At 46.0% G+C, this 14,636-nt stretch overlaps 1 protein-coding gene across 3 annotated transcripts in view; it reads left to right on the top strand.

Annotated features, from left to right (window-relative positions):
- WARS1 (tryptophanyl-tRNA synthetase 1) overlaps positions 1-14,636 on the top strand; it is a 94,172-nt gene that overhangs the window by 32,056 nt on the left and 47,480 nt on the right. For all 3 annotated transcript variants that reach the window (XM_088465155.1, XM_088465154.1, XM_088465153.1), the window contains exons 3-4: positions 1,252-1,465; positions 14,055-14,163. In XM_088465155.1, the coding sequence (XP_088321281.1) occupies positions 1,252-1,465; positions 14,055-14,163 (323 nt within the window). The remainder of the gene's footprint in view (positions 1-1,251; positions 1,466-14,054; positions 14,164-14,636) is intronic.

Raw genomic sequence — 14,636 nt, 5'->3', positions numbered from 1 at the left:
CTCATGAGATTCACTCTCAAACAGGGTGGAGACCCCCAGCCGACTGCTGGTGCCATATTGTCTGACAGTGAGTTTAAACAGTTCTTTTCATGCAGATTTCTTACCATTGTTCATTCAGTCAAATTCAAGTGTCTGGGCCATATTACAATTGCCACAGCCACACCTGTCCACATGTGAGGTCTCTCCATTTACATGCAAAAACACCCACAGTTCCTGGTGTATGGTCTTTTCTGATTACTTTTCTCAGGAAGCTGTTTTTCTAATTGTTTTGGTATTTTTTCTATGCAAGGTTGTCCCCAGTACCAAAAACATTGCCATCTGTACTTAGCTCGTGAGTTGTAACTTAAAATGGCGCTGGGAGATGTCACAAAATGGCGTCTTGCAGATTCTTATTTTTCAGATGGAGTCTGGTTGCCATTCGCAAGATGGCGTCGCTCCTAGCTAATTTTACACTGATTCTGTCTCAGCCACTAAACCAGCTTCGACACCCTCCAGGGGCGATCATTTCTAGCTGATCTCTGCTGCTTAGCCAACCCTCTGTCTGACGTAGTATGGACCCTGGGGTCAGTCAGCTGTGTCCATGGGTTACACTGAAATCCACAAGGCCCAGAGATCTCCTCCCCCCCTTCCTGGATCTTAAAACATATGTGGACAGCATAACAAAACGTATACTGTGATAACAAGCAGCATCAGGTAATACTGGCATAGGTTACCATTTAGCTTACAATACTAATATCACTGACTATAGGGCTCTATTGCCTGCACTAATATACCGAGAAGCAAGGGCAATGTACAGCCTCTCTCTCTCTCTCTCTCTCTCTCTCTCTCTCTCTCGTCTAGTTGAGGTACAAGGGTAATGATAGCCCTTGTCTAGTCACAGACCGTTATAGAGGGTACTGGTGTAAGGGTCAGGAAGGGGTTTGCAGTCCTTGTTCTCAGGGGTGATATGAGGAACTGTCCCCATCCCATGGCTGGTATCCCTCCAGGGACCAGATGTGCGGTGGTGAGAAGATGGGCATAGAGCCTAGGGTAAGTGGCAGAATAGATTATTTCCATATCCAGGTGAGCGGCTGCGATGGAAGCGTATAACAGAAACTCCCATTTTATTTTGAATTGCAGTACAGATCCTCCATGCTTGGGAACTGACCGATGAGGACTGGACGTGTGTAGTCCCTATTTCATTAATAGAAAGTGCTTTTGAACTGCCATGTCACTGCTTGGTAATACATATTAGTGTGGTTTTAATTTTAGGATGAAATTGATGCTGCGTTAAAGCTTCTTCTGGCTCTGAAAGTGGACTATAAGAATGCTGTAGGGCAGGATTACAATCCAGGCTCACCCCCAACAGATGCCACCCCAACCACCAACAACGGGCTGCCCGCTGCAAGCCATGGGGATGACTTTGTTGATCCATGGACAGTGCAGACGGGTAGTGCGAAAGGGGTGGACTATGATAAACTAATAGGTAAGAGTGCAAATACATTGAGTAGATTTATTAGTAACAGAGAGTCTATATTCATGATAACACCTTTTCTTTAGGGTCCATAGGGATCCACAGGGACACCATGGGGTAATGTGGTTGGAGAGATCCAGGCACCTAACATTTAAAGCTTTCAGTTTCCAGGATGCATAGAGTCCTCCTTCATATATACCCTGCCCCCAGCCACAGGCCTTCAGTTGTTCGTTTGGTGCGGCAGGATTCAGACGCACCTTTGTAATTGGGGACTGCTCAGTCAGTACTAAGCTTTTATTTCAGGTTGTATTTTAATTCTATGTTTTTGGGTTGGCGGTACTGAGCGTCTGAATTAAGACACATGTACTGCGACTCCATTCACCTTCGCCTGGCCGTAAAACACGAGTAACAGGGCTGGTGATTTCGGCGGGTCTCGGCTGAGCTTGCTAGCTGCGATGCTGGGGCCCGGACTGCAACCGGATGCACGGAGATGTCAGGTGAGGCGATGTCTCGCTTACGGGGAATCGCTCTCTGCAGTCCTTGCTTCCGGCATAGGAGACTCATCGGTAGTCGCTGCAGTCGGGACCCAGAGCATCTGCGTCCTCACTAGACCACCCGGGACTTATCGTCTGACGCCGGGGATCGGCAGCAGAAGCTTCTGCTGCCACGAGGCCAGCGTACCTCGCCTTTTGATGCAGCTTAGGGGAGGTAGGTGCTCCCATGGCAGCTCCTCCCCGACATAGACGCAGTCCCATCAAAGGTTTTTGCGCATCTGGGTCGCTCCTCCTACACGCCTTGTGTATATGAGATGCCCACAGTCCACTATCGGTGCGCTGCTGGTCTCATGAGGTTTTGGGTCAGTCTCCCTGTATACCTCTCCCATGGGCCAGGTATATAGTGCTCTATATCCTACTAAGCATTGTGTTTTGAGTAGTTGATTCAGAGCCCAGTGCAACTAAATAGCATATGCATTGTATGTGACTGTAATGCTAGCTGCTGTATATATACACTGTATGTGACTGCTAGCTGCTGTATATATACACTGTATGTGACTGTGTGCTAGCTGCTGTATATATGCATTGTATATGACTGTAATGCTAGCTGCTGTATATATACATTGTATGTGACTGTAATGCTAGCTACTGTATACATGCATTGTGTGTGACTGTGTGCTAGCTGCTGTTATATACTGTATTTGACTGTGTGCTAACTGCTGTATGTATACACTGTATGTGAATGCTAGCTGCTGTATATATGCATAGCGTTCCCGCTAGGCTGTTTTAGCGGGGCGCGGCACCCTGCCCTCCTTCTGGAGGGCAAAAAGCGCCCTGCCCTAACAGCCTGCGGGAGCCGTTCTCACCCGCGGGACGCAGTGTCCCGCGGGTGGACAAACATGCGGTGACCCGGTCACCGCCGGAGAATAGACGCCGGGCGCATGCGCCCGGCGTCTATTCTCCCTTTCTGCAGCGCTTGGGGGCTGCCCAGCATGTCCGTAAGCGCCGGGCACGCCCCCAAGTATGACGAAAAGGGGACGCGTCTTATAGACACGCCCCCTTTTCGGGACCACGCCCCCTTTCCGGACGCGCGCGCCTTTGGCGCGCGCACAACATTGCCCTCTCTAGCTCCGGCGCCCTGCCTGCCGCCGGAGCTAGAGGGAACACTATATGCATTGTATGTAACTGTGTGCTAGCTGCTGTGTATATATGCATTGTGTGTGACTGTGTGCTAGCTGCTGTATATATACACTGTATGTGACTGCTAGCTGCTGTATCTATACACTGTATGTGACTGTAATGCTAGCTGCTGTTTATATATACACTGTATGTGACTGTAATGCTAGCTGCTGTATATATACACTGTATGTGACTGTAATGCTAGCTGCTGTATATATGCATTGTATGTGACGGTGTGCTAGCTGCTGTATATATACACTGTATGTGACTGTAATGCTAGCTGCTGTATATATGCATTGTATGTGACTAATGCTAGCTGCTGTATATATGCATTGTATGTGACTAATGCTAGCTGCTGTATATATGCACTGTATGTGACTGTAATGCTAGCTGCTGTATATATACACTGTATGTGACTGTGTGCTAGCTGCTGTATGTATACACTGTATGTGACTGTAATGCTAGCTGCTGTATATATACACTGTATGTGACTGTGTGCTAGCTGTTGTATATATGCATTGTGTGTGACTGTGTGCTAGCTGCTGTATATATACACTGTATGTGACTGCTAGCTGCTGTATATATGCATTGTATGTGACTGTAATGCTAGCCGCTGTGTATATATACACTGTATGTGACTGTAATGCTAGCTGCTGTATATATGCATTGTATGTGACGGTGTGCTAGCTGCTGTATTTATACACTGTATGTGACTGTAATGCTAGCTGCTGTATATATACACTGTATGTGACTGTGTGCTAGCTGCTGTGTATATGCATTGTGTGTGACTGTGTGCTAGCTGCAGTATATATATACACTGTATGTGACTGCTAGCTGCTGTATCAATACACTGTATGTGACTGTAATGCTAGCCGCTGTGTATATATACACTGTATGTGACTGTAATGCTAGCTGCTGTATATATGCATTGTATGTGACGGTGTGCTAGCTGCTGTATATATACACTGTATGTGACTGTAATGCTAGCTGCTGTATGTATATACCCTGTATGTGACTGTAATGCTAGCTGCTATTTGTTTACACTGTATGTGACTGTAATGCTAGCTGCTGTATATATGCTTTCTATGTGACTGTGTGCTAGCTGCTGTATATATGCATTGTATGTGACTGTAATGCTAGCTGCTGTATATATACACTGTATGTGAATGTAATGCTAGCTGCTGTATGTATACACTGTATGTGAATGTAATGCTAGCTGCTGTATGTATACACTGTATGTGACTGTAATGCTAGCTGCTCTATGTATACACTGTATGTGACTGTGTGCTAGCTGCTGTATGTATACACTGTATGTGACGGTGTGCTAGCTGCTGTATATATACACTGTATGTGACTGTAATGCTAGCTGCTGTATGTATACACTGTATGTGACTGTAATGCTAGCTGCTGTATGTATACACTGTATGTGACTGTAATGCTAGCTGCTGTATGTATATACCCTGTATGTGACTGTAATGCTAGCTGCTGTATGTATGCTTTCTATGTGACTGTGTGCTAGCTGCTGTATATATGCATTGTATGTGACTGTAATGCTAGCTGCTGTATATATACACTGTATGTGAATGTAATGCTAGCTGCTGTATGTATACACTGTATGTGAATGTAATGCTAGCTGCTGTATATATACACTGTATGTGACTGTAATGCTAGCTGCTGTATGTATACACTGTATGTGACTGTGTGCTAGCTGCTGTATGTATACACTGTATGTGAATGTAATGCTAGCTGCTGTATGTATACACTGTATGTGACTGTGTGCTAGCTGCTGTATGTATACACTGTATGTGACTGTGTGCTAGCTGCTGTATGTATACACTGTATGTGACTGTGTGCTAGCTGCTGTATGTATACACTGTATGTGACTGTGTGCTTGCTGCTGTATGTATGCAGGATCAAAGAGGGCTCTGGGATCCTTACCTCTCTATGGAAATATACTTTCTGGAGCAGAGCTAAATAAGATAGCTGACCTGCAGACTTTGAAGTAGCTATTATCTACTGGTACAATAACATTTAGGTAGTTTTTTTTTTTTTTTTTTGGTCTTTTCATCCTCAGGGACGATCAAAGGAACAATCTTTCTCCAAGCCGTCTAGTTTTCGCAGGACATCCAGGCGTCAAACTAAGATGTCTGAACCGGCCAGATGTCCAGCTTCTAAACTGGATGACAAACCTTCGGCCTGATGGGGTGGGCCTTCTCCTGGGAGATCCCAGGGTGGGAGGCCGACTTCTTAAGTTTGTGGATTACTGGCATCCAACAACAACAGATGCCTGGGTCCGAGAAGTGGTCTCTCAGGGGTATGCCATCAGTTTCCGGAGGTATCCTCCACAGAAGTTTTTTTTACACAGATCCTCCTCCAGGTGTGGTCAAGGTCTTGCTGCACGCAGGGGTAATAATCCCGGTTTCTGTGTCGCAACAAGGAAAGGGTTATTATTCGAAGCTATTTTTGGTTCAGAAACCAAATGGGTCTCATCGCCATATTCTGAATTTAAAAACCCTCAACAGGTTTATCCATGTACCCAAATTTCATATGGAAACTCTCCGCTCAATTATTTTGGCAGTGGAGCCTGGGGATTTTATGGTTTCCTTGGACATTCAGGATGCGTATCTGCATGTTCCTATTACGTCATCCCACCAACAATTTCTATGGTTCGCTGTCCTACAACAACATTCCCAATTTAAAGCACTGCCCTTTGGCCTATCAATGGCCCCCTAGGTATTTACCAAGATAATGGCAGTCATGACGGCCTATCCCAGGCGTCGGGGAATCAGAATATTACCATATCTGGACGATCTTCTGATATTGGCACAAATTCCAGTTGTTTTACACCACCATCTTCAACTGACCATAGCCTGCCTACAAAAGCACGGCTGGATCATCAATTGGAAAAAATCCCCTCTTTCTCCAACACAGCAGATGATACATCTAGGAGCACTTCTGGACTCTCAGGTACAAAGGGTGTTTCTACCAGAGGACAAGATTGCGGCCCTATCATTGCGAGTACGCAAACTACTGAGAAAGCAAAGGGTATCCATTCTAACAGCAATGCAGGTCCTGGAATCAATTATATCCACCTTCAACATGGTGGGGTATACTCAGTTTCATTCCAGGCCTCTGCAAAGATCGATTCTCTCCAGATGGAACGGACAGTATCAGCTAATAAGGTGCCAGAGGATCCTCTGTTGTGATCCCAGAGGATCACAACAGAGGTTCGTCTCTCCCTCCTTTGGTGGCTGAAAAAGAATCATCTGGACAAGGGGCGCCCATTCTGGATTCCAAATTAGTTGCTTCTCCCCACAGACGCCAACCTTCGCGGATGGGGACAGAGACAGGTCATCACACCTTTCAGGGAAGTTGGACAAATCCGGAAAGTCATCTGCCAATACACTTTCTGGAACTGTGAGCAGTATACAAAGCACTTATCATGTGGCACAGGACCTGATCCAAGGAAGCCGGTTCAGATCCAGTCCGACAACTCGACTACAGTAGCTTATCTCAATCATCAGGGAGGCACGCAAAGTCATGCAATCATGAAGAAAGTGACAAAGGTTTTGATTTGGGCAGAACGTCCTCATCCGGCCATCTCTGCAATATTCATACCGGGAGTCCTCAATTGGGAAGCAGGCTTCCTAATTCGTCAGGACATACACGCCAGAGAGTGGTCTTTCCACCTGGGAGTGTTTCAGCTCTTGGTGAACAAATGGGGTCTACCAGACATAGTCCTCATGGCATCACGTCACACCAACAAGGTCCCCAGGTACGGGTCCAGGTCCACAGACCCATCAGCAGCATTCGTGGATGCACTGGCAGTAAGATTGGACTTCAAGCTGGGTTATCTCTTTACTCCAATTTCCCTCCTCCCAAGAGCCCTCAGGAAATTCAAGCAGGAATGCGCAACAGTAATACTAGTGGCTCCGGCTTGGCCCAGACGTCATTGGTTTACCAACATACAGAATCTATCCATACAGTCCATATCCTCTTCCGCTATGGCAGCATCTGTTAACGCAGGCTCCCTGCCTGCATCCGGATTTACCTTGTTTGGCTTTGACGGCGTGGCTCTTGAATCATCCATCTTAAGAGCCAAAGGTTTCTCCAGCTCAGTGATTCAAACAATGCTTAGAGCACGAAAGCCTTCCTCTGCCCGCATCTATTACAAGGTTTGGCATTCTTTTAGTCAATGGTGTTCCCACAGAAAGCATGACCCGAAGGTGTTTACGGTTTCATGGGTACTGGTTTTTCTCTAGGCTGGGTTAGACCTTTATCTCCGCCTGGCCACTTTGAGAGTGCAGGTTTCTGCATTGTCAGTCTGGTTCCAGAGAAAGATTGCTTCATTACCAGATGTTAGAATTCTTTTTTCATGGAGTTCTGCGAGTTCAGCCTCCTTTTGTCCCACCGGTTGCACCGTGGGATCTGTCTGTGGTTCCTAAGGGGCTACAGGCTCCCCCATTTGAACCTCTGGGCTCTGTAGGGTTGACATGGTTGACAGCGAAGACACTTTTTCTCCTCGCTATCTCTTCTGCATGCAGAGACTCTGATTTGACAGCGCTTTCGTGTTGCTCCCCATTTTTGGTTTTTCATCAGGATAGTGCTGTATTTCTTACAAGGGAGGGTTATATTCCTAAGATAGTGTCTCATTTTCATGTAAATGAAGAAATTGTAGTTCCAGCTTTACAGGCTCCATACCTCTCGGTAGGCGAAGCCTCCCTGGCTGTAATTTGTGCTCTCCGTATCTACAGCCATGGTCAAAAGTTTTGAGAATGACACAGGTAATGTTTTTCACAAACTATGCTGCTTCTGTGTTTTTAGACACTTTTTGTCAGATGTTACTATGGTATACTGAGGTAACATTACAGCATTACATAAGTGTCAGATGTTACTATGGTATACTGAGGTAACATTACAGCATGACATAAGTGTCAGATGTTACTATGGTATACTGAGGTAACATTACAGCATGACATAAGTGTCAGATGTTACTATGGTATACTGAGGTAGCATTACATAAGTGTCAGATGTTACTATGGTATACTGAGGTAACATTACATAAGTGTCAGATGTTACTATGGTATACTGCGGTAAGTGTCAGATGTTACTATGGTACACTGAAGTAACATTACAGCATTTCATAAGTGTCAAAGGCTTTTATTGACAATTACATTAAGTTTATGCTGAGAGTGAATATTTGCAGTGGTGACTCTTCTTTTTCAAGACCTCTGCAATTAGCCCTGGCATGCTGTCACTTACCTTCTGGGCCACATACTGACTGATGGCCGCCCATTCTTGCCTAATCAATGCTTGGAGTTTGTCAGAATTTGTGGGTTTTTGTTTGTCCACCCACCTCTTTTGGATTGACCAGAAGTTCTCAATGGGATTAAGGTCTGGGGAGTTTCCTGGCAATGGACCCAAAATTTTGAGATTTTGTTCCCCGAGGCACTTAGTTATCACTTTTGCCTTATGGCAAGGTGCTCCATCATGCTGGAAAAGGCATTGTTCCTAACCAAACTGTTCTTGGATGGTTGGGAGAAGTTGCTCTTGGAGGATGTTTTGGTACCATTCTTTATTCATGGCTGTGTTCTTAGGCAAAATTGTGAGTGAACCCACTCCCTTGGCTGAATAGCAACCCCACACATGAATGGTATCAGGATGCTTTACTGTTGGCATGACACAGGACTGATGGTAGCGCTCACCTTTCCTTCTCCAGACAAGCGTTTTTTTAGTTGCCCCAAACAATCTGAAAGGGGATTCATCAGAGAAAATAACTTTACCCCAGTTCTCTGATGTATTTCCTGGAGAGAAGTGGCTACTTTGCTGCCCTTCATGACACCAGGCCATCCACCAAAAGTCTACACCTCACTGTGCGTGGAGATATACTCACACCTGCCTGCTGCCATTCCTGAGCAACCTCCGCACTGGTGGTGCCCCGATCTTGCAGCAGAATCAACTGTTGGAGACAGTCCTGGTGCTTGCTGGACGTTCTTTGGCGCCCTGAAGCCTTTTTCACAACTATTGAACCTCTGTCCTTGAAGTTCTTGATGATCCTTTAAATGGTTGATTTAGGTGCAATCTTACTAGCCGCAATATCCTTGGCTGTGAAGCCCTTTTTGTGCAAAGCAATGATGACTGCATGTGTATCCTTGCAGGTAACCATGGTTAACAGAGGAAGAACAATGATTTCAAGCTCCACCCTCCTTTTAAAGCCATCAGTCTGTTCTAACTTAATCAGCATGACAAGGTGATCTCCAGCCTTGTCCTCGTTAACACACTCACCTGTGTTAAAGAGGGAATCACTGACATGATGCCAGCTGGTCCTTTTGTGGCAGAGCTGAAATGCAGTGGAAATGTTGGTTTTGGGATTAAGGGCCTGATTCAGAGCCGGAAGCTCTGACCAGAGCGCTCGCTCTGAATCAGGGTCCTCCTACCTAAAAATGGAGCGGCCTCTTGGCTGCTCGCATAGCTGTGGGTGACCACCCACAACTTATGCGAATGGCCAAAAAGATGGTCGTGATGGTCAAGACCATCGCGACCATCGGGCTTGCGACGAGACCCTGCGGTAGGGTCTCACTGCCGCAAGCCCAGGAGTGCTTTTGGCTCTGTCAGAGCCAAAAGCACTCCCACTGACATCACTAGTGATGTCAGTGGGGCCGGCCCCAGACGGTAGGCGTTCCCATGGTAACACCTCCGTCTGGGCAGCAACGCCCTCGGCAAGCCCACCAAAGGGGGCGTGCTGTCACGTACCATCGACAGCACGCCCCCTTTGGTGCGAGACCCATAGCGACAGCTTGGCTGACAGCTATGGGTCAGCTTGGCTGTCGCTATGCGGGTCTCGCGCATGCGCACGACGGAGCTCCCTCCGTCATGCGCATTAGGGCACCATCGACCCGCTTGCGAGCGGGTCTGAATCAGGCCCTAAGTTCATTGTCATGGCAAAGAGTTACTTTGCAATTCATCTGATCACTCTTCCTGAGATTCTGGAGTATATGCAATTTGCCATTATAAACACTGAAGCAGCAGACTTTGTGAAAACCAATTCTTGTCATTCTCAAAACTTTTGCCCATGGCTGTATGTGGAGTGTACAAACTCTTTTAGAAAATCAGATGCTCTTTTTGTATTATATGGTTTTCACAAACAAGGATGGCCAGCTATCAAGCAGACCTTGGTTCGATGGTTACGTATGAATTTCTCTCAGGTGTAGACACAGGCTGATCTCCCTGTCTCAAACACGGTGACAGCACATTCTACTCGGTCTGTAGGGCCATCGTGGGCGTTTAGTTGTGGTGCCTCTGCTGAACAATTGTGCAAGGCTGCCACGTGGTCTTCTGTCCACACTTTTCTTAGGTTTTATGCCTTTGATACTTTTGCCTTTCAGGATGCTTCCTTTGGGCGACAAGTTCTCCTTTGTGCTCAGGAGCGTCCTCCACCCTTAGGGGAACTGCTTTATGACATCCCCATGGTATCTGTGTGCATCCCTATGGACCCTGAAGAAGAAAATAAGCGTTATGGTAGACTTACCATTGATAGCTCTTTTTCTTCTAAGTTCATAGGGTCCACAGGACACCCATCCTGACGCACCTGGCTGCATTGAGTATATTTTCTTTCAGTCACGGATTCCCTCATCTTGTGTGACAGCGTTTCTGGTATATAATTGTTCTTCCTTCTCCTCTTTCCTTCTCCTGTCTTGAGGCTTGTTTACAAAACTGAAGAAGGCCTGTGCCTGGGGCAGGGTATATATGGAGGAGGACCCGAGGCATCATGAGAGCTGAAAGATTTAACTGTTTGGTGCCTGGATCTCTCCAACCACAATACCCCATGGTATCCCTGTGGACCCTATGGACTTTGAAGAAAAAGAGTTATCAATGGTAAGTCTACCATAACTCAAATTATTGTCCACTATCCTTGTGCAAAACTGCTTACTGGTTTCTGTGTCCGCAATAACGCTTTGAAACAGATACCACAATATATTTTGTATTGATCGCATTTCTAGAAGAGATATACAGGGACATTTATGAAAACAGGTGCAGAAAAGCCAGTGTAGACTACTATTATTAATATAATTATTGTTTTTTGTCCCCAGTGCTGTACAGTAAAAACAAAATTAGATACACATTGTTTATATTATGTTTATTCTTTGTATTTTTGCCATCTCCCAACACACAAGGGCGGAGGGGGAGGATGGAGAGACTCACTGAGGCCTGAGTAAACTGGTGACAGAGGCACACTGGTGGCAGGGATAGTGCTAGAAGGAATAGATTCCATTTGCATGAGGTCTTACAGTCAATGGATGAAGGGGAGCTAAAAGGGTGAACTTGGAGAGAGAGAAGTTGGAAGGTCAGAGGAGCTGAATAGAGGGTTATGAGTCCGTATGAAGTAGTGAAGTTTGAAGGCCCATTTGAAGGTGTGGATACTGGCAGAAAGTCTGATAGAGCGAGGAAATGAGTTCCAGAGCAGTGGGGGTGCACAAGAGAAATCCTGGATGGGGGAATAATCAGAGCTGCGGAGAGGTGGCATTCAGTGGAGAATCAGAGATGGAGGGAGAGGACATGATCAGACCTGAGGTGAAGCAGTGGTCAGTGAAGGTATGGAGATGGTGGGAGAGGAGGTGATCAGAGCTGAGGTGAAGCGTGGTCAGTGAAGAATCAGAGATGGAAGGAGAGGAGGTGATCAGACCCGAGGTGAAGCGTGGTCAGTGGAGGTTTGGAGATGGAGGAAGAGGAGGTGATCAGAGCTGAGCTGAAGCGTGGTCAGTGGAGGATTGGAGATGGAGGGAGAGGAGGTGATCAGAGCTGAGGTGAAGCGGTGGTCAGGGGGAGGTTGGAAATGGATGGAGAAGAGGTGTTCAGAGCTGAGGTGAAGCGGTGGTCAGGGGCAGGTTGGTAATGGATGGAGAAGAGGTGATCAGAGCTGAGGTGAAGCGGTGGTCAGTGGGGGATTGGAAATGGAGGGAGAGGAGGTGATCAGAGCTGAGGTGAAGCGGTGGTCAGTGGGGGATTGGAAATGGAGGGAGAGGAGGTGATCAGAGCTGAGGTAAAGCGGTGGTCAGTGGGAGGTTGGAAATGGATGGAGAGGAGGTGATCAGAGCTGAGGTGAATCGGTGGTCAGTGAAGGTACGGAGATGGAGGGAGAGGAGGTGGTCAGTGAACGTACGGAGATGGAGGGAGACAAGTTGATCAGAGCTGAGGTGAAGCGGTGGTCAGTGGGGGATTGGAGATGGAGGGGAGAGGTGGTGATCAGAGCTGAGGTGAAGCGGTGGTCAGTGGGGGGTTGGAAATGGAGGGAGAGGAGGTGATGCGGTGGTCAGTGAAGGTACGGAGATGGAGGGAGAAGAGGTGATTAGAGCTGAGGTGAAGCGGTGGTCAGTGAAATCCAGCACAACACTACTACTGTGATTAATGTCATTATTATTAAAGAATACCCATCTCTAACATTGTATAGCTGTGAGCTGAGTTCATTGACTTATTTGTGCATATATAAATTCATGTTTTTTGCCTTTGTCCCAAGGTTCCTAAATGGCTGTAGTGCCGCCCAGGCCGCAGTCTTGCCGCCCACGTGTCAAGTAGGTCATGCCAGTAGGAATTCTATAATGCTGATGGGACCATATCCAATTAGCCGTGAAAAAGCGAAAACCATAACGTAGGAGTTTTCGCATAATTCGTGTGTTTAGTTTTTTTCGTGTCATTTGTCTGTGTGCTCCAATTTTTTGCACTGTCCTAATACAAAAGACGTGAAAATGCATTTACACAAATGCGGTTAGTGGAGAAACCAGCGAAAAGTACAGCAAGATTTGAGGAAATCTGTCTGTACCCCATAAAAAGGATAAGTGACAGGAAATCAATTTAGAAGTGTATTAATGTACCTACAAGTATTTGGAGTTATTAAATTGTGTTAAATGGATGTTATACGCATATTTGTATAACAGTAGAACAATTATAGAAAGGAAGTTTTTTGGGCTAAAATAAATGCTGCAGTTAGATTATGGGTACATCAAAATGGGGGCAAGTTTATTTTTGTGTCCTAAAAGTGCACTTTTAAAAAAATGGTAAAAATACACCAGGTGCAGCCACCTGCAATGTTTTAAACACAAATCCCATCCATACAGCCCCCCAAATACCTGACCCATCCATACAGCCCCCCAAATACCTGACCCATCCATACAGCCCCCCAAAAGACCTGACCCATCCATACAGCCCCCCAAAAGACCTGACCCATCCATACAGCCCCCCAAAAGACCTGACCCATCCATACAGCCCCCCAAAAGACCTGACCCATCCATACAGCCCCCCAAATACGTGACCTATCCATACAGCCCCCCAAATACCTGACCCATCCATACAGCCCCCCAAATACCTGACCCACTACTTTAAACCCATTTTGCAACATTTTTTTTAACCCAAAAATTACTTTATTGGCCAAATTTTTGCCTAATTTCTCATTAGTGGGGGTGTCCAAGGGGTTCTAAAGACTCCACATTTTTAGTCAAAAATAGGGATTTTGCTAATTCTTTCACCTGCTCAAGGATGGTGAAAACAGTTCGCCGGTTTTTGTCTATGGAGTTTTCGCACTTGCAGAATACTTCGGCAATAGGATTGCACGATATGCATTTTTGTGCGAAAAGTTTGCACCTGCGAACACTTTCCCCCAAAATGCGGCTTTTCGCGGCGAATTGGATATGGCCCATGATCTTAAAAGAGAAAAAAAAAACAAAGTTAAAAATTTGTTTGGTCCCATTCAGCTGGCTACTAATTATAACATTGGTTTTGCGTCTTGTGTGGGCCATATAGATGAACATAAAATTGTGTCCTTGCATGGCAGGAATAAACTATAGATATTTCCCAATGCTGTCCAGTAGTGCAACCTCTGCTTGTTACTGTTTTCTACCTAATTGATTTAATTTTTTTTCCTCACTCTTCCATAGTTCGCTTTGGAAGCAGCAAAATAGATCAAGAGCTTATTGATCGGATAGAGCGTGTTACTGGGCACAAAGCACACCACTTCCTACGGAGGGGGATCTTCTTTTCACATAGGTATATTATTTTATAAGTCTGTACCATCTTATATGAAGTAACACTGACTATTTCACATGCCATTCTCCTTAGATCAGTGTTGGCTAACCTTGACACTCCAGCTGTTATGGAACTACATAACCCAGCATGCACTGCTACAGTTTTGCTATTAGGGCATGCTTAAACTGTGGCGGGACATGCTGGGATATATAGTTCCACAACAGCTGGAGTGTCAAGGTTAGCCAACACTGCCTTAGGTCATATATGATGAAACGTGCATATATGTAAGTGAGCGTGACCATCATAACTGATTAATCAGAAGGGAAAAACGTTGTCCTTCAGGTCAAAACTGCTAAACCAAAGTTTTAGGCAAGGGACCTTTAGGAGTTATTCCAGTGGTCTCCAAGGGAACGGGCATTCTGCGGACAGTAAGACCGCATGACTGGGTTCTTGCATACCCAGACCAGTATGTGGTCGAGGCCTGTCTGCTTCGT

The sequence above is a fragment of the Taudactylus pleione genome, unplaced genomic scaffold (assembly GCF_031769625.1).
Source record: "Taudactylus pleione unplaced genomic scaffold, aTauple2 ptg001874l, whole genome shotgun sequence".
NCBI classification, from domain to species: domain Eukaryota; kingdom Metazoa; phylum Chordata; class Amphibia; order Anura; family Myobatrachidae; genus Taudactylus; species Taudactylus pleione.
This window is presented reverse-complemented; position numbering and strand designations above follow the sequence as displayed.